The 20,347-nt window shown below is 31.2% G+C and overlaps 3 protein-coding genes and 1 pseudogene across 7 annotated transcripts; 2 read left to right on the top strand and 2 right to left on the bottom strand.

Moving 5' to 3' along the window:
- Positions 1-276: 276 nt before the first annotated feature.
- Positions 277-6,397, bottom strand: LOC132910177 (uncharacterized). 4 transcript variants are annotated; one of them, XM_060965708.1, is made up of 4 exons: positions 5,750-6,397; positions 4,347-5,590; positions 865-4,265; positions 277-794 (listed from the first exon to the last, which is right to left on the bottom strand). In XM_060965708.1, the coding sequence occupies exons 1-4, from the start codon at positions 5,932-5,934 to the stop codon at positions 783-785; spliced, it is 4,842 nt and encodes a 1,613-aa protein (XP_060821691.1). In that variant the 5' UTR covers positions 5,935-6,397; the 3' UTR covers positions 277-782. The 4 variants fall into 4 exon arrangements, with proteins under 4 accessions (XP_060821691.1, XP_060821690.1, XP_060821689.1 ...); XM_060965707.1 differs by having other exon boundaries at positions 865-5,590; positions 5,750-6,005; positions 6,224-6,396; XM_060965706.1 differs by having other exon boundaries at positions 865-5,590; positions 5,750-6,005; positions 6,119-6,396.
- Positions 6,398-7,861: 1,464 nt separating this feature from the next.
- Positions 7,862-8,810, top strand: LOC132910211 (uncharacterized; annotated as a pseudogene).
- A 408-nt stretch (positions 8,811-9,218) lies between these two features.
- LOC132910184 (polyphosphoinositide phosphatase) lies at positions 9,219-14,369 on the top strand. Of its 2 annotated transcripts, XM_060965738.1 has the most exons (14): positions 9,219-9,625; positions 9,698-9,923; positions 10,311-10,475; positions 10,955-11,339; positions 11,417-11,663; positions 11,739-11,934; positions 12,007-12,205; positions 12,283-12,855; positions 12,920-13,032; positions 13,114-13,354; positions 13,416-13,631; positions 13,718-13,900; positions 13,956-14,124; positions 14,191-14,369. In XM_060965738.1, exons 1-14 carry the CDS (start codon positions 9,542-9,544, stop codon positions 14,281-14,283), a joined length of 3,090 nt encoding a protein of 1,029 aa, XP_060821721.1. In that variant the 5' UTR covers positions 9,219-9,541; the 3' UTR covers positions 14,284-14,369. The 2 variants fall into 2 exon arrangements, with proteins under 2 accessions (XP_060821721.1, XP_060821722.1); XM_060965739.1 differs by lacking the exon at positions 10,311-10,475 and having other exon boundaries at positions 9,221-9,625.
- Positions 14,367-15,443, bottom strand: LOC132910210 (ubiquitin-ribosomal protein eL40 fusion protein). Its single transcript, XM_060965788.1, has 3 exons — positions 15,328-15,443; positions 14,725-14,924; positions 14,367-14,643 (listed from the first exon to the last, which is right to left on the bottom strand). Exons 2-3 carry the CDS (start codon positions 14,912-14,914, stop codon positions 14,447-14,449), a joined length of 387 nt encoding a protein of 128 aa, XP_060821771.1. The 5' UTR covers positions 14,915-14,924; positions 15,328-15,443; the 3' UTR covers positions 14,367-14,446.
- Positions 15,444-20,347: the final 4,904 nt, after the last annotated feature.

Below are 20,347 nucleotides of genomic sequence, written 5' to 3' on the forward strand. Positions count from 1 at the left end.
TTTTTGGATATAACGATGCATATGAATTAGTAGAGTAGAAAAAATTATATATATTTTTTTTAACAGAGCAATTATTTACATTATATCGTAATTGCAACTGCAGATTTCATACATATGAATGATGTAATGGATATAATTATGTACGATAGAAGTTAGGCTGATTCGTATAAGATTAAGAGAACAAGTTTTAACAGCACATATAATAGAAAGAATAACTCAATTATTTGAATATACATAAAGAAAAAAATTCTGATAAAATAAATTATACAATCAATATTTGTCTATAAATATTTGCATATATTTACAATAGTATTGCATTCCAAGACATTTAAGAAACTTAACATATTACGTTCGCTTTACAGTATATGAATGTATGTGTATGAAGTATACACAACTATTATCATTTAACAGGTCTATGCAATTTATAATTAAAAGATCTTGAACGTACATATTCCATAAAAAACATAAAATAAAACATAGAAAAACATAAATTAGGAAATTTATAATAAATTCCAATGTGTTAATAAGTGTATTGATCTTAATATTAATCAAAATCCACTCCGATATTCAAAGTAAAGCATTGAATAATGTTTTTTCGATATTATAAAATAATTAACAAGTTTTTTTTCTAATTTTTCTCGTCTAGGAAACGAAGAAACGTTTTTCCATTAATTAATTAAAACGTTAAAATCACAGATTCAGGGCCATATTTAAACCTAGAAATTACTACATATGTACTACTTTCCGATCGATTTTGTTTCGAAAAGTCGTGCCTCCATTAGCTATATAGTTGCCTGAAATAACAAACGATCAAGGTTAATATATTATTAATCAAAAGATGAAATAGGTTCCATGTAAACTTACAGTGATCTTTTCTAGTATAGTTTCTGCTGGTTTATCCTTTCGAGCAAGTTCTTTTGGACTTGTTTTGATTGGTGTACATTTTTCATCCTCCATTTCGCTCTTTTTCTCTGGACTCCTCAAAGCATTTTGCGCTTCTATCCTTTTACGATTTAAGAACGCCATGCCATGGACTCGAAGATGTTTATCTACCGCCGCCTTATCTTCGAAAACCGCCATACAAACATGACATTGATTTGCTTCGATAGACTTTCCTTCAGCCTCCAGATCATCCACATTATCAGGAGCGTAGGAAGTATTTTGTGCCATATAAGTTATGGGATCCTCTATCCCGTGAAATGCTTTCAGATGCATTTGTAAACTAGGTACTACCACAAAATTGTCTCCACATTCCAGGCATACTAAGTATCGGCCTTTGATTCTATGATTGCACGCAATATGCTCTCTCAAATTTGTCATATTCGAGCATCGCTGATCACATTTCTTACACCTGAAATTACCCTCGCTATCTTCAGCTGTTTCTTGTGTTACACACAACCCAAGTCCTGTAAAATTCACGTTTTTCCCATCGGTATTATATTTTTTTGGATTCCACCGTCGTCTTCTTTTTGAACTCGACATAGTACTTTCGGACTTGCGCTTTCTGTTATCTAATAATTCCTTGTAACCACCATTAATAAATTCTGGTGATATTCGTAGTAAGTTTATGGCAACTTCTGATAACTTACAATCTTCCAAATGTTTACTCTGAAAATGATTACTTATAACTGATTTGGATGTATTTATTAATTCCCTGCATAAAGGACACGGAAAATTTAGGATCTCATTTGAATTAGTTGGATTGATTAGAGCAATTCGTCGAGGAAAATAGCGATTAACTTCTTGATCGCGTGAAAATACTGCCATTTTTCCACCTTTCGTTATCTGTCCAGCTTTCTTAGATCGATTCATCTCAAGCACGTGTTGAGGGATTCTAACAAGCGGAGGAAGTTTCAACATTAATTTATGTGCCTCCGATTGCTTTTGATTCTGCGTATTGTTCGAAATACCCCTTGTTTGCTTTGTTTCATCTAATTGAATTTTTGCTTTTTCGCATGATGTGTCATATGTATTCTGGTCGTTTTTCACTCCTAAAAATTGATCCTGTTGAGGAGATTCAACTTTCACTGGGCCTGGACTTAGTTGAATCGGTTTGGTATCCCATGTACAATCAATGACATGTTCGAGTTCGGTTTCGATCTCTTGATCTTGGTGAGCTTTGTTTTGTTTGGTTTCTTCATTTATTATGTTATCATCCGTCCCCTGAGCTCCACGTTCAAATACCTCAGACGTAATATTTCTAGCATTTATAATCGCACTTGTTGTCGTATCTATAAATTTCGAAGTTGCTTCAATCTTGTCGCATTCAGAAATATTCGACGTTAGGTCAGCCATTGACCTAACGTCGAGTATCTTCGGTATGATTCCACTTAACTTTGGAGAAAATTCTGAATTAACATTAACAACTTTAGAACATAGTGGTGTTTCATAATTTATTATGTTATCATCCGTCCCCTGAGCTCCATGTTCAAATACCTCAGACGTAATAGTTCTAGCATTTACAATCTTAGGCATAACAGTTCCATCTTTGCAAGACTCTGTGTGTGCATTTGTGAATTTATTTTGCTGTAAACTATTTTTCAATAAATTTGCTCCGGTTTCCACTTGAGAAGTATTCCACAATGTCTCAGAACTTGTAAGTTCCCCTAAACGTGTTTCGTGTTCACTTTGCAAATGAAACATAATTCGTTTCGCCTCTACATGAATAAACGTACAAAATGGACATTTGAACCATATTAATCTTTGAACGACTATATGTTTTTCCATGTGTAACATGTAATCTTCGCAACGTACAATGCATCGCCCAAGTTTACATAGTACAAGCCTTATGGGTTGATGATCATTTGCATCTGAATGTTTATCTTTATGATGTTTTCTATATTCGGAATATGATGGTAAAACAATGTAACATTTATCACAAACTACCTTATTATGACTGTGCATAATTGCGAAATGTTTGGCGATAGATTCCATATCTTGAAAACCATCTATTTCACAAATTTTGCAACCGAGAACACGCCTTTTTAGCGTGTGGAAACAGGTAGTCCATGTATGGACTTCTAACGATCTATATGATGTAAATTTACGATAACAATCAGGGCATAAATATGGTCTCTCTTTGTCGTGAAATGTTTGATGAGCTACGAAACGCGTCGAATTACCTTGATACGTATGACATTTGTGGCACATATGCCTATAACAAGAACAATATATATCGTTTTTCGCAGGCTTTGAAAATCCTGGAATATAGTACTTGGGTTTTTTAATTTTATTACATGCTTTACAAACAGGTTTTTCATCTGTTTTTCCATATTCAGATTCCCATTCATGTAACAGTGCATCTTTCTCCTCTGTGTTATCAAATTTCTTAGTGCATTTATCAATACAATGTTTCAGCACAGTCTGCAAAATATGAACTGCTTTTAAGTTTTCTTTGATCACATTATCAGTTACGAAATTCATTACTCTTGATATTTCTTCACCAATTTCTTGCAAATGATCGTATCGTTTATTCAATTCGAAATAAGAAAGATGAAAAAATTCATTTAGCATTTCTTCTCTACATTTTGCTATCATTGTAGATGTATCAACAATAGAATAAATTGGCTTTTGATTAAGAAACTTTACATCGAGATACAAATTTTGGTCTTCTCCTTTATGAAATGTTAAACTTTCAAATGAATTGTTCATATTTTGTACATCAATACCAATGTCTTTATGTTCAGTATTCAAATAAGGTATATCAACTTTCTGAGAACCCTTTGCTGACAAAGAAGTCTGTTTCGACTGAATATCGCAGCTAGAACTATTTGATAATTCCGACGGGGATGGTGAAGGTGTTAAAGGGGAAACATCATTATGAAATGAATTCGTTTTTTCCTGATTCGATATATTTTCTATTTCAGTGGAATCTAAGGGTATCAATGGTGGAATATTATAGAACACTAATGGTGGAATATTTGTAGATTTTGATTGCACTGTTCCTTGTACATTTTTTACTGGTACCACAGCATTGGATGTGTTTTTTAAATTTTTAGTAAGACCTGATGATTGCTTAATAATATATTTCCGTCCATTTTGATATATAACCCTACCGGGAAAAGGTCGTAATTTATTTTTAAAGGGCTCGGTTTGGTTTTTCGAACTATTTCTGTTAGTTTCTTTACCGGCTTGAGAAAGATTTTTATTTCCTACATTTATTTTCATTTTCGATAATTTTTCATTCCCAAGAGGTACTAAACGAATGACTCCTTCGGAAGATGATTCTTTGTTATTATCATCAGGTGCATTATCAGAGGTGTGTCCTATAAAAACAATCTTTTTGTTATTGATCATGTGAGGTGGTAGCTGATCAATAATTGTATTAATATCAACATGTTTCGTACTTTGAAATCTAACATCCTTTTGACCAGAATTAATGGTCAATGTGTATAGATTTTGTTTCAATTTACCTAACTTATTTTTGTATGTATCCACCTTTGCTGTACAAGATACATCAGATTGAACCTTAGACACTGGTGTTATTTTTAATAAATTATTGCGAAGTGTTTTATTTTCTTTTCTATCAGATTTTTCTTTTGCGATATTGCCTTCTGCAACTGTCTTGACTGATAAATTGTTACTAGATTTATGTGTTAAACTCTTCCATAATTGTTTATTGGTAGGATGCTTTGATAAATCTTTGATATCACGTTTAGGCGTTATCATTGTATTACCACATGACATAACCATATTGGATGAAATGGAGTTTACATGTCTTACTTTATTTCGTTTAAACTTATTAATTACATTTGGACGTTTTGGAGTGCATGAATCTTGCACTGATTTTACAGAAACTGTTGTCTTTCCTTTCTTTTCCTTAATATTTGCTGAAAACTCAGATTCAAGAAATTTTGAGAATCCACAATTCACAAAAGTAATGTCATTTAATGTACAAGGACTGTCTTCATTTTCAATCATACTTTCATCAGAGATGGAAACCCTGGTATCTGTTGAAGGTGGACTTGTTCCTTTATCAACATTTTCTACTGACTCAGGAATATCAATATCAGAAAATTTCTTGCCATTGTTAGGTGTAGAATGAGCAGAATTCAAAATAGAAATTTGCTCCTCTATTGATATTTCTAATGGCTTAAAATGGAATCGACCATTATAACCTTTAAGAATAACAGTAACTGGATTATTGGCATCTTCTGCCAATTGCCACCAATTGTTATCAATAGTTTTATTTTTCAACCAATCCATTATATGAACTTTTATTATAAATGTATGTTCCATGAGTGCTTCGCATGTTAAATCTACTTCAGGATTCCAATCGATGATATTTGTTGGTAAAGGCATTAACATTAAGTCACCTATATTTACCAAATCTACATTATGAGCTTTCAAATGTGCAAAAAATTGACATTGATTGTAAAAGATTCTTATTGCCCCAAATTTTTGATTGTTACGTAAACCTCTACTTCGTAAATATAAGCGTTTCTCATGATCCAATTGTAAACATGTGGCACATAATACACCTTTTACAGAGCTATGTTTACAATCAGTTACAAAACAATGATGACACCAATATCCCAATATCCAACTTTTCCTTGCAATATGGTCTTCCAAACTGCTTCGAAAATAGAAGCTAACAAAAAATAAAATTTCCACATATTACATATATTTCTATTTAAAAACTAATCCTTACATGTACTACATATAATGCTTTATAATGCTGCAGTTAATATACAACATATGTAAAAAAGATACTTAAAATATATTAATATGTGTGTATATATGAACTTACCAGTCTTTGCATTGTGTACACATATATAGATTGTCACATTCTGGAACATACTCCTCCAAAGGGAAAGATGGTAAAGTTGGCTCATAAGGTTGTGTCTCTGTTATAAAAACAGCATTTTTCACTGCTGTATAATATTTGTCACCCCACCTAGTTTCAGTCCTTCTATTCCTTCTTAGTTTTGGCATGAGATTTTATTATTATGTGTCACAATATTTAGAGTATCTTAGACACAGGATCCATAAGCACCAAATTGATACTTGAAAGTTCATAAATATAGATATGAACTATTGTAATAAACAATTATTTATAGCAATGTGTTAAAAGTCAGTGAAATGCTGTTATTTCTACTAATAAAGTATAATACTATACCAATTATCATATATTTTTTTATGACATACAATGAATATGATATGGCACTACAGACTTAAAGAACATTATACAAAATTTATTCACAATCTTATCACCAAATCTCACCATTAATTACGCCTGTCACATATCTTTTTCATATCATACAATGTATTAACAAAACTTAAAGGATTGTTCATCAGTAAACCGCCATATTCAGCCATGATATGTTTTGCTGTTTCCAGCTCGTCGGTAAAACAGAATGCACCGAGCTACCCTTGCGGCAAATAATTGAAGTAATATTAGAAATGCAATACTATTGTATATACCTACTTACATATCCTACACCATATACATACATATAATACATATTTTCTCTCTCTCTCTCTCTCTCTCTCTCTCTCTATATATATATATATATATATATATAGAGAGAGAGAGAGAGAGAGAATTACCAAATGTTTTACATTTATTATTTTTGTAAATTATTTTAAGTTCTAATTTTTAGGATATTTTCAATGCTATTAATGTATGTATATTATTTTATATAATTATCACCAGTAAAAAGGATATGGATATTGAATACAATTATGGACTCTTATGCCATAGTGAAAAGTTGTATCCAAGCACCTTTGAGGATCCTGGAAATATACACAAAGATTACTGAGTTTATACAAATAAAGCAATGAGTATCATTTTACGGTACATGAAAATAACATTTAAAACCACTATGTTTTTTTAAAACTGCGTATTAGACTGAATACGTATCTTAAACACTACATTTTTTAATATTTGGTAAGTACGATTTCATTTTAAGAAGATTATTGCACAAAATAACATATAATTGAGTAATACTAGTAGTAAATATATTTTATATATATGATACATAAAATTAGCTTATATCTGTTTACATATTTTCACATAAGTTTTTACTTAAATGAAATAATATGATTAGTTAATACACATATTCTTAATACTGATTCTCTCTTAATTCTGTTTACAATTAATATCTATAATTGTAGAATATCATCCTTTTCTGTTTTAAACACACACCAGTTAAGTAATACTAAACAATAAATAATATATACTAAACTTACAAGATATTCTGTATTTATATACTTGAATAGTTCATTAATAATTCCTTATATTTTATGTTTTCATTAAGTGGGTATTACAAAGCAGTTGTAATTACAATGTGATTATATCTCAGAAGAATTTAAAAAATTTGTACCCTTTTTTAAAGCAAATGTTACATATGTATATACATATATTTTTTATTTAGATACCCCAGCCATTGACAATGGTCTACAGAGAGCGCTAGCTGTAGTTTTTGGATTCTAGTATCTTACAGAATGGAATAAAAATATATTTAATTTTTGTAAGAATGAGTAAAACATAATAAATATATATAACTTCTAAATTAAAAAATGTGATAAAATGTACATATATAATAATATATTTTAGTCATAATAATATTATCTATAAACTGTTATAAATAACTGCTATTTTATAAATCTATTAGGCTTGCTGTCGGATTATATAGTTAAAAATAAATTAATATGTGTAACTTATTTAATAATATTTGATAAGAAAATTTTCGACTAATTTATAATGAAATACCTAGTTTGCATTCTACCAACTTATACATATATCACTATGTACGTTACGTGTGATAAATAAGTACTTGCTGTTCCCTTTCCAGAGAGCACTAAACTCACTACGAAGAAGTGCCATCAGAAGGGAAGGTATGTTACGCAAATAGATAAAATGTCGTTCCATCAATTTAATGCATTTACCGGTCGTTTAAAACAATCGACATAATTACAAGCTCTTTATTCATTAGTAAGTAATTAACGACAAAAATTAAGCTAAAGATTCATATATTTTCCAACATCGTTTTTCCATTTTTCCTACTTTGTTTCAGTGAAGTATAATTTACTCTGTTTTTAATATGATAATTATAAAACAAATTTTCCAAATTTTACATTTAGTTATTTATTGTTAAATGATATTCCCTATCATATGCTAGAAATGTTAGATAAGTAAGGAATGAAGCTTTTACATCTTTATATAACTACGTAATATCAATAGAATATAGGTATAATATCAATATCCAAGAAATTAAAAAAACTATGATATAAAAAAAATTGTATATTTAAATTTAATATCCTAAACATAATATTATTTGTACCAATTTCATTGATCATCTAATAATATATGAAACTAATACTTGTGTTGTAGTCCCCAAGACCATTAGAAAAGATAGAACCAATAAAAATGATGTTTGATTCTGTCAAAACTAAGCTATCTACTTCATTATCTGGCAAACAGAATTATTCTACAGTACCCGCAAAAATAAAAAAGCTCCAACAGGAATGGCAGGTAAATATAAATACATATATATCTGTTGATAATAAAATTACATTAAAAAGAGAAATATAATAAACATACATTTTATAGGCTGACTTAACAAAACCAACATATCTTTTACGAGGTGGATCGGATAAGATGATTGTTGTAGGACTTTCTGCACTTATTGCAGTTAGTTTTGTCACTAATATGTATTACATGTTACAGCTCAAAAAGAAATTTTAATGCATATAGGAAATTAAAATGCTTTAGCATAGATATACTTAGGAATGATATTTGTTGTAAAATATAAATTATAACTTCAAGTAATATTTTGAACTCATTATTATAAATAAATGATTAAATACACATTTATTTTATTCTGCCTTCACACACCTTTTCATAGTTAAGTTTTCGTTTGTGTATAGTGAGAATATACTACACATGTATAATGTATACCAAAATGTGTTGTATGCAAATATATAAGAATTACATATATGTATGTATATACATAATGTATAGAAATGTACCTACTACATAGAATTCTGTATTTCATCTGCGATTATAAAATATGCTAACCTATACTATAAATACAAAAAGTATAGGATAGACCTAATGCTCAATGCATTTTTATGCCATTTGTTTCGTGAACTTCAAAGGCAAGTTCATATACAATTTAAACATTAATTCGAAGTTTCCGATTTAGCATACTCTTAATACACGCTTATTATAGACGAGGTACTGAGATCTTGACATTGATTAAATATAGAATAGATTTGATATATGGAATTCGCAACTGATGTTCTGAAATTCCTTTTCGGTTGTTACGGCGAACGTAGGAATTGTATCAATTTAATCGCCGAAAATGATAGCATTCCATACTATATCGATAATGTTGGGAATGACACCTATATGGTAAAAGAGCTCTAAAGCACTCGAGATGTAAGACAGAAAAATCCACTGAGTAATAGGTCTATCTTTTATTTTGTCTGTGATGGTATTAAACGTCAACTTAAATGATACACAAAGAATTTGCAAGAAAGCTACTAGTATTGGAAAAAGACATTCTAAATATTTCTAAATTAACATTTATCTGCAATGGATGAAAAGATTATTTCAACTGTAGTATTTCATCCTATTATTTCTTCAATACAAAAAATTGCCCTTTATGAAACAAAATCTGTAAGATCTTACTTTATCTTATAAGCAATAAATTATTTAAATATTCTTGAATACATATAATTTACGTTCCAGAGGTTTTATTTAATGGGTTCAAATAATACTTTAACACGTTTCCGTGTATTAAAAATAGACCGTATGGAACCGAAAGAATTAGTTGTTGTAGACGATAAAAGAGAATATACTCAAGATGAAATAAAGGACCTTGTAAATATGATAGACATGGGTAATCGTACACGTACTGGACAAAGAAGTAATATTGGAGGAGTTGCCAAAATTGTTTCGGCTTTTGGAATTGTTGGTAAGCAATATTAATTTCTTTATTAGTTTCTTATATAAATTATCAGGACATATGGTTCTACAATAAAAAATTTTCATATTTTGTAATAATTATATATGACACATAATTGTATAGAGAGAATAAGAATGTAATTTTATATATCAATTCTTTGTTTTTTATTAATACATAGTTACATTGTATGTAATATGTAAGAGCAGCATACGTGTTAGAGACATAGCTTAAGCTTTATAATTTTGCATGATTTAATTCTTGGCATGCATGTTTATTGCATTTTAATACTAGACGCAAAATAACATAAATATACATAGTAATATTGGAGTAAAACTATTGCTAAAATATTATATAAGACTTAGTGTCCATATATTATGTATTTGCTTGCTAACAAAGGCAACATTCACAAAGAATCTACATCTGACAATGGTGTATCAGAAGAATCTGAACACCAAGAATGTCAGAAACCATTGCACAAACCAACTCAAACTAAATTCACCTGGAAAACAATGTGGCAGAGAGAAACTTTCCCTCGACTAGTACCAGCTTTTGGTCTTCTTGGTAAGGACCAATGTCTTTCATATTCAGTGAAACATCATACATTTGAAACAGAATAACAATCTTAACAAAGAAAATTTAATACACATGCACATATACACACAAAAATCAACTTTATAGTAAGTGATACATATGTAATATAATAAGATGCAAATGTAGCTTAAATGCGATAATGGTCATTCTGTGTGGTAACTTTACAATAAACTACTAAATTGAAAATTTAAAACTCAGAAATAAAATCATATGCAATAAGAAATGATATTAAATACTTATTGTATCAATATAAATATTCTGTGTGTAAGATATTGCAGCACATGTATGTTTTTAGCATGATATCACACAAAATTATATTTGCATGCTATTTTACTTGCAGTTAGAAAGTTAACCATGTTATATGCACAATATATTAGATATGTAATAAATAAAATGTAAAAGTGATTTAAACTAATAAAATAATTAATGGTTAAAAATCATTCTATTAGGTTTTGTACGTTTCTTAGAAGGATACTATATAATTCTTGTTACTAAACGACGTAGAGTGGCTGTAATTGGGCATCATACAATATATAAAATAGAAGACACTTCAATGATTTATATTCCAAATGATACTATCCGTGTTTTTCACCCTGATGAACAAAGATATGTGAAGATGTTTCAAAGTATCGATCTTAGTAGTAATTTCTACTTCAGTTATTCTTATGACCTAACGCATACTTTACAAAATAACATGACTCCACCAAAACATATCAAACCTGATATTTTTAATACAAATAACACGGATTCAAATCAAGCAGAGAATAGTGATACTGAAGATGCAGAAGACTTTTTCAATATTTGGGCATCTAAAAAAAATTATTGGAATAATAGGTTTGTTATAATAATCAACTAATATGTTTTTGAAAATTAAACACTCAATAAAACTTGATAATTGGTAATATTTTTAGTGGTACAGAAAAATATATCGATTATGGTGTACGAAGTAATCCGCACCGTCGATTTGTGTGGAATTCGCATTTATTGAAACCAGTAGAAAATGACTTGCATCGTGACTGGATTTTATATGTTACACATGGTTTTATTGGTCAATCAAATGTCAGTATTTTTGGAAGATCTATGTATATAACTATTATAGCTAGAAGGAGTAATAAGTATGCAGGTACCAGGTTTTTAAAACGTGGAGCAAATTTTGATGTATGTATAATTAAATAATATTTATGCTGTACTATTGTAACTGTATATCACTAAAAGGTAATTTTATTACTTCAGGGAGATGTTGCAAATGAAGTAGAAACAGAACAAATTGTACATGATTCTGGAGTGAGTTCTTTAAGTAAGGGCCGTTTTAGTTCTTTTGTACAAATGCGTGGATCAGTTCCTGGACATTGGAGTCAGGATGTTAGTAAAATGGTTCCTAAACCTACTATCACTTGTGATTTGGCTGATCCTTATGTAGAAACAGCAGGTATGGAAGTTAAATGGTATAATTATATTTATATATGATACAATCAACATTTAATTATTTAAAAACAACCAGGTGCACATTTTAATCAGCTTTTAAGAAGATATGGTTCTCCAATTATAATTCTCAATCTTGTTAAAAAACGTGAAAAAAAGAAACATGAAAGTACATTGAGTGAAGAATTATACATGGCTGTTAAATATTTAAACCAATTTTTATCTCCAGAACATCATATTCAATACATAAGGTTTGACATGGCTCGAATGAACAAAAGGTACAACTGCATGTAGTGATTTTATGTTCTAGTATGCGAAAGTATTAGATATAATTTTTAATCATCTTTTTTTTCAGAAAAAAGTTTAATGTTATGGCACGATTGGCAAATATAGCACATAATGCAGTTTTGAAAACTGGTATTTTTCAATCACAAAATCCATATTACAGTCAAAGGAATTTATTTTCTCCTCAGCCTAATTACAATAAAAAATCTCATAAAACAAATTCAAACACGATTTCTTCATTCAATACATATGGCGTTCAAAATTATACAAATATTTCCATTGAAGATAATCTATCTGTCAGCTGTAGTACTGATTTTAAATTTGCCAGAGAAAATAAGTATAATGAATTACATGATATAGAAAACAAAGTAAGACAATGCTTCGGTAAAAGGGGTACATTACAAACTGGTATTATTAGAACAAATTGTGTTGATTGTTTAGATCGTACGAACACAGCACAATTTGCGATAGGAAAATGTGCTTTGGGATTCCAATTGTGTGCTTTAGGAGTATTAGAATCTCCTAAATTAGAATTTGACTCTGATTGTGTAAGAATGTTAGAAGAATTATATGAGGATCACGGCGATACATTAGCATTACAATATGGTGGCTCTCAATTGGTGCATAGAATAAAAACTTACAGGTAAAATTGTATAATATTGTATACATTTTCAATTATGATGAGAGATTTTTATTTTATGATTTAGAAAAACTGCACCATGGACAAGTCAGGGTAATGATATTATGCAAACTCTCAGTAGATATTATAGTAACACATTTAGCGATCAAGAAAAACAACATACAATTAATTTATTTTTAGGTAAATATAAATATGAGATTAAATAATATTAGAGGTAGATCAGAATAGTAAATAAAATTTGTATCTAAATATTTCTTACAGGTTTATTTATACCTGAAGAAGGAAAGCCTCCTATTTGGGAACTTCTAACAGATTACTATCTTCATCATAAACCCGCTTGTCACTATTCCCGCAGAACAAAACCTTTAACGCAGTGGTGGGATACTACTGTATTAAGATGTCTACCATATGCATTAAATGAAATAACAAAAACATGTTCAGAAATAATACAAGTTCAAAATTCAACCGAGGAAATGATTGATGTTTATTACGATTACCATAGGTATTGAAACATTTCATAATGTGAATGTAATATCGTGGTTCATTTATATATTTTTTTGTAGGCCATACGAACTGTCTTTACTTTCCGAAGTTTACGCGTATAAAATTAGTCATTCTGTTAGAGATTTCATGCCGCATTTTACAACCAGTTTTAGTCCATTTGCAGTACGAATACGACCAGGTAGAAGAAGGGAAGAAACTGGTAATAAAAATTTAAATATGAAGAATCCTTCAATGACTGGGCAAAGTAGTACCAGTAGCACAACATCGAGTGCAAGGTAGTACAAGTCATTAATAGAGCGATGGAAAAATTAAAGCAAATGTAATTTTTTGGATCTGAATTTTTATGTATAATATTCCATAGCTCTAGCGATGATTCAAGTTCCGATGAATATGAGAATCATCAGCATACTAATGATTCTCAATTTATAATGTCGAAAGAAAGTTCGGAATTCACATCTTTTGAATTATTATTTCCATCTATGAAAGAAGTGTATGGTACTCAACCTCAATATCCTAAAAGGAATGATGTCATATTATATAAAAGGTAAATTGCTTCTATACGTATTAAAGGATACTTTTTAAATATATATTTTTAATAGATTTGCATTAATTGGACGCAATGCAACATATTCCTCGGATTACACGAAATTGCGTTTGAAATTAGCTCAACAAGTGTCATTCCCTGAAGTGACAACTACTGTAGTTCAAGTACCAGTGATAAAGAAGTCTAGTATTAGTATATATGAGCAATATGTTAAAAGAGCAGAGGTGAGTATATATTCTCATTAGCACATAAATCTTTTTTATCGTATTAAAATTATATATATTATTTAGGTTGGCGGTTCTGTGCCAAGCACCAATGATATTAACTTGTATGAAAATTATGTGAAACAACAGTTACCGAAAAGACTAATATATTCAAATTGAACCTATTATGTGTTGAAGTTTGTTTTATGTTTTTGTATACATCTATATAAATTAATATATAATAAAATGTTAACAAAATCTGATTACTTCTTTATGTATGTTTTATTCACACCATCTTTTAGAAATACATATATTCGCAAAATAAGCAAACATTATATGTAGTCTACTTCAGCTTCTTTTTTGGTCGAATGTTGTTTGTGTGGCCACACTTTTTCTTACGACAGTTGGTTGCACGTGGATGAAGACGGGCATAACATTTTCTACAAATCATTTTATCACAATTGTATTTCTGTGCAAGAATACGCAAAGTAGGTTCGATGACACCACCACGAAGTCGAAGAACAAGATGCAAGGTAGATTCTGTTCAAAACATAGAAACTATTGTTATGGGCTATAAAATATATAAAGTATTAGAGCTTCTTTAATGAAGCTACAAGATACCTTTTTGAATATTATAATCTGACAGAGTACGTCCATCTTCCAATTGCTTCCCAGCAAAAATAAGACGTTGCTGATCAGGTGGAATTCCTTCCTTATCCTGGATTTTAGCTTTTACATTTTCAATAGTATCTGATGCTTCTACTTCAAGGGTGATGGTTTTACCAGTCAAAGTTTTCACAAATATCTGCATCTTGATCTATCTATTTTTTAGTATAAAAAAGATTCAAACCGTATATGTAATAAAAGATCATAATGTAAAACAGGGGCGTTACAAAAGTATACAATATTTACTCGGCAAAATGGTTGAGTTCGACAATTAATTTTCTATGTTCCTAATTTTTCTTTGTTATCTACTATTTTTTTATTATTAAGTTCACTAAAATATGTAGAAGTGACTAGAAAATTTCACAATAGACATTTCGTTTATAAACGTGTATTCTAGCAACGTAACGCGATGCAATTGTTTTTGAAACCCTTTTGTTTAATTGTTTCATTATATATGCATTTTTTCATTAACTATTTACTAATTCAATTTAAAATCAATTTATAACTTCGTAAGAACATTTTAAAGCATAAAAATTCTAAACAATATTGAACTCTTACCGTTAAAAAAGCGTGCGTGCTGAAAACAACCTAAAAGGACTTTACGATGGCAGCACTGTAACTTCCGTCCACATGAAAATCAATTATACAGGTATACTAGCCCTCTCGTGGCGAATAATACTACTATTTCAAAGAAAAGTGTTTGCAAGAATTTTTATTGTGCTTAATTTGCACACAAAGCGTGTAATTATTGAAAATTTACGTCGTTACTGCATATTTGAAAGAAGTTGTTTTTAGCCTATTGTGAGTATTGTTAATAAGTATTAATAGTTAAGACGATTCATTTTCAACGTATTGTACAACTTGAAAACCTTGATACAGTCATTTTTATAAAAGAAACCACCTCCTGAATATTATCGTTATTCTTATTACAATCCATATTTATCTTAATCTTATTTGAATGTATTGAACGTTAAATATTATATAATATTATTTTCTTTAACAAACTCTTTGGTTAATGATTTATAACTCTGAATTATATTTGTATATCTTCTGATAATATATTTGTATTTTATAATTGTAAAAATGTAGATGCATATATGTGTCTACGTTGCATTACAAACATGTATGATACATGTATGATGATGCGTGCGCATGTTATATACGATGTACGTAGTGCTTCCTTCAGAAGACGAAGGTTTCATTCCATGCCTTAGGCCATGGCTATATGCAAATTTCAGTAGTAACCCTTAAACTTTATACTTTGACCTAGAAGTTTACCGGCAGAAAGGCCCCACAATTAAAAGTGTTTTACAGCGGCCTTTAAAGCTAGGAATTATCTAAGATTTTACATATTTTCAAATAGAATGGTTATTTCTTAGAAACTTCCATTAGAATCTGTAGCTTACCATAGAGTTTGTACAATTTGTAGAATTTCGCAGGTATGTTTATAATTTCTCACAGATATGTTCTTCGTGAATGGATCTCATAAACTCGAATGAGTTTTACGTACTTTAAAGAAATATAAGAAGCTTTATGATACTCTGCCGGCTTGAATGCTTTTGCATTTACTGAACGAGAATCTCTTTGCATTATGAACGTCATGGGTCAATGCGTTATATGTAAGAATGTAGATAAAGAGAAATGCAGTGGAAAGTAAAGAAAGTATGTAAAATGTATCATTAATTTTGTGACAGTAGTAGATAGGCTATGAAATCGTTAACGCAAAGGCATCTACAATTAATTCATTAAACACAACATTTTTTAACTTAAAATGAGATGCATCTCGCTAATTAGAATGCATATCGAACTCGTAATCCACAATACAGCTTTGGATATTTGATATATGTATGTACATGATTCCCCGTGATACAATGTATTCGCCTTACAGGTGAAATGGAGTAAACAACAAGGTTGTTCTTGTAATCCGTTCTGAGATTGCTTCATCGAGTAGCTTCGGTTTTTGTATAACATTATAGAGGAGTTGTAAATCTCCATCGAAGTTTGTTATCAAAGTTTCCTCATTATAAATTCCACTGGTTGTTTCCTATACGCCAGAAAACACATCTCAATTCGTTGCATTGATCAACTGTGTTGTCGAAAGTTATTTCGAGTTGTTGAACTTCAATGAAGTTAACCATAGTCTCAAGGCTATTGTGAAAATTGAACAGTAACTAGATTTAGGTTTAGATGGACTGACTATGGTCGGGAATGCGAATTAGTACGTTTTAATGATGCATGAGAATAAAGTAAATATTAATAGAAATCTACAATGGTGAAATTCTCGATAGTTACAATGATTATTGCATAGTTGATATAAATTGTTGTTAATGAGTAAGCGTGCTTTAACGGTAATGTTATGTACGAAAAACCATTTTTTGATGTATGCAGGTGGAAAATTAATTTGTGACAGTATTGCTTTCTCTCTTTATTTCGATCGTTTGCAAATAAATACCTAACACTGAAAGTTGATTGATCAATTTGCGTGTTTCTTTAACAGATGTTAAATTTTGATCATGCAAGTACGATAGTGTCGGAAATAACGAATAAAATAAAAATCTTTTCTATATAAATAGGTATTACGTTGACATTATTGTACAAGTTTTTACGGGCGAATATAGATAGTGCTTAATAATAGAGAACAATAGAGAATATTTTCCGTTTCTAGACGCAATCACCGTGAGCGAACAGTCATTTAGCGACTATTTTATAGCGGATCTACTAGAATGTAGACAGAATAATTCCGATATCGAAACAGTATAAATTTACGGGGATTCCGGTATGATCAAATCGTATTGTGTCTCTAACAGTTGCAATTGGTCTTTATTTACGAAACTATCGGGTCGATACTACTTTACTCTAGTGTTTACTTTTCCCTCCGAAAAACAACGGATGTCCAATGCAGTTGTGACTGCTATTGCTGCTATGACATTCGGCCACTTGTCCATTAATGGATATCTGTATTCCATGTTCTGACGCGATTTCCATTTACATACGCTGCATGCCATACTCTTATCCTTAAACGTATGAATTAAATACGGCTTCGGTCCATGTATCATTTCTGGAAATTGCGAACAAGGACCGATTAAACATAATACTTCCGGTTTTATATATTGAAAATGTATTTCTATCCCGCTGGTTCGTTAGTGAATACCCTATGGCAAAATCGTGTATTCGTTAGAACAGTTAATAACGATGACATGGATCAAGAGCAGGTATCACCCGCGGCAAGCAAGCTATGCTCATGTTCAGGTTCGCCAGACTGGGTTGCTCTTCTACCAAATAAAGCCTTTGCGTTTTTTGTAATCATTGCTGGTCGGTTTACCTAGTTTCCTTTCTCAATTACCCTTGTAATTATCTTCTACATATTTTCTTGTAGCTCTTACTGTAGAACTTTCGCTATTAGTACGACATTCTGGGATTTTATTTAGTGCTAATTTTTCTTTTGATCGTTCATCTCAACTCCATCGTATAGTGTGTAATGTCTGATACGAGGTATCCATCGGATCAATGAGACCTCTTATCGGTGTCTTTGCCTGAGACACGTAAGCAGATGAATTTATTAGTGAACGAACTAATAATGGAAAAGCCTGTCCGAGTCAGTAAGATCATTAAACTGCAGGGGCCACGATATACGGGCTAAAATTGAAGTCTAACTCTAAAGTGAACTCGTTCAACTACGGTTAAGCTTTCATGACACTTTGACCTCGACTCGTACACGCTTTTACCGAAGAACGCGCAAACCTGGTTTCTGGATCGAAGATCGAATTATCGATTTCCGTCGACGCCGAGCCCTAACGTTTCTCCACAACCTTTTGTACTCTTATCTTTTATTTCTTTTGGTCTTCTACTCGGTCTCTTCCTACGCTGCTGTTCCACCAGCAGTCGCCACCTTTCGTTCAGAGAGAATCGGAGAAGTGCAATTAAAAGTTGTTACGAACGTGGCCCGAAACCACGTTTAATCGTCGTTGTGCTTCTTAGCCGTAATTAGAGTTCATTGATGAATGAACGAGTCTATCCTCTTTTATCTCGTGCCTTGATCAAGCCCTCAGGTTTTCGTGTAATTTATTACGCTATGTCTGTTCGACGTTGAAATTTTATAAATTGTTGTTTATCAGCAATCAAAGACCTATTCATTTTTCGTTGGAAATTGAACGATATATATGTATATACGTACAAATGTCATTCGTATGTAGATAATAGATGTATAAGGTTATATTTCATGTATAATCATTGAAGAGTGTTCGTACAAGTATCCCTGGGATAACAAAAATTTCCGTATCGTAAAATTTGTAAGCAAACTTGTTCGATAAGAAACTGACGAACTTTCAGAATTTTATCGACGGTTCCGCAAAATTTATATTTGCTTGCTTACAGACCAAAATGTAATTCTTCCCTCCTGGTAATAACTTTAGCGTTTTCGTACATCGACAGCTACGATAAAGGGACCACAAAATGAGTATGAAATGCCATTGCGATCCGAGATAAAACTTTTCCATCAAAACTCCCTGCTCTCCCTCATGTCCCTCGTCCTTCCATTCTTCGCAGTTTGCTCGTTCAAGCGATTCTGCGACCCGCTGATTCTCATCTGCCTAAATCGATGTCCGATTCTTTTTATTTCTACCTTTTTTCTTTCGTTATATCATGCAATATGCCGGTCGTGCAGCTATTGGTCAGATAAAGGTCCTTTCATAACCGATGCGTTTACGAATATGGGAGTTAAGTGCGATGCACCGAATGGCGTCTCTTTTTCTCTGCATAGAATGAACATATTAGGAAAGTGAGGGGAAAGTGAGGGGGATTGGCAGTGTGCATCATGTAGGTATATCTGCACGAAGGACATCGAGAGGTAAGGGGAACGTATAGTTTCGAATGCAGTAGGTGCAACAGTGCAGGTAGGACACGCAATGCAGTTTCGTGGAAATTAGGTCAGCGAGTTTTCGGGTTAGACAGAGACAGTGGGAAGGGACGACGAACGAAAGAGAATACGTGGATTAGACTGCACCGAGAAAAGGACATCGCGCCTCTTGGAACTACCGAAAGGAAAAAGGGGAATAGGGAGAGTAAATATATGTAAATTAAACGTCCCTCGACTTTATTTAACGCAAGAGTTTAAAGGAGTTACCTTGCTTTTCGTCAAGACTCCCCGAATAAGAAACTTCTTCGAATAACGTGATGGGTAGCGAACAGAATAAAAAGAAGATACATATGTATGTATATATATAATCCATATTTTACCAATCTATCCAGACTACGAATACTCGGTTTTTAATGTTTTTAACGTCTCACCTGCGAAAAATGACACGGAATGAAACATGTATGTACGTATAACGTAGCTTTATCAATGTTTTGTGATATCTGCGTGATGCGAAATTCTCATAATCTTAAATCGCAATCTGTCGGAAATAGTTTTCTTCATAGGAGTCACAAAACGCAGCACCAGATCATTTAATTAACCACTTAGATTTCTATTTTCGTAATAAACAGATTACGAATTTAAACTAGAATGGATGAGCTAGTAACCGAGAATATCGTAAAATGATAAGAGAGCTCGCAAGATTTCAAACTCCAAATCCTGCGA

Source organism: Bombus pascuorum, chromosome 8, assembly GCF_905332965.1.
Source record: "Bombus pascuorum chromosome 8, iyBomPasc1.1, whole genome shotgun sequence".
In the NCBI taxonomy this organism is placed as follows: Eukaryota; Metazoa; Arthropoda; class Insecta; order Hymenoptera; family Apidae; genus Bombus; species Bombus pascuorum.

Bases quoted from the DNA above. Each gene is read 5' to 3' on its own strand.
- LOC132910184 (XM_060965738.1), top strand. From the start codon at position 9,542: ATGGATGAAAAGATTATTTCAACTGTAGTATTTCATCCTATTATTTCT. The intron at 10,476-10,954 runs GTAAGGACCAAT...TCATTCTATTAG, and splicing joins ACCAGCTTTTGGTCTTCTTG to GTTTTGTACGTTTCTTAGAA. The intron at 13,033-13,113 runs GTAAATATAAAT...TATTTCTTACAG, and splicing joins TACAATTAATTTATTTTTAG to GTTTATTTATACCTGAAGAA.
- LOC132910210 (XM_060965788.1), bottom strand. From the start codon at position 14,914: ATGCAGATATTTGTGAAAACTTTGACTGGTAAAACCATCACCCTTGAA. The intron at 14,644-14,724 runs GTATCTTGTAGC...TGTTTTGAACAG, and splicing joins AGATTATAATATTCAAAAAG to AATCTACCTTGCATCTTGTT.
- LOC132910177 (XM_060965707.1), bottom strand. From the start codon at position 5,934: ATGCCAAAACTAAGAAGGAATAGAAGGACTGAAACTAGGTGGGGTGAC. The intron at 5,591-5,749 runs GTAAGTTCATAT...ATTTTTTGTTAG, and splicing joins TGTACACAATGCAAAGACTG to CTTCTATTTTCGAAGCAGTT.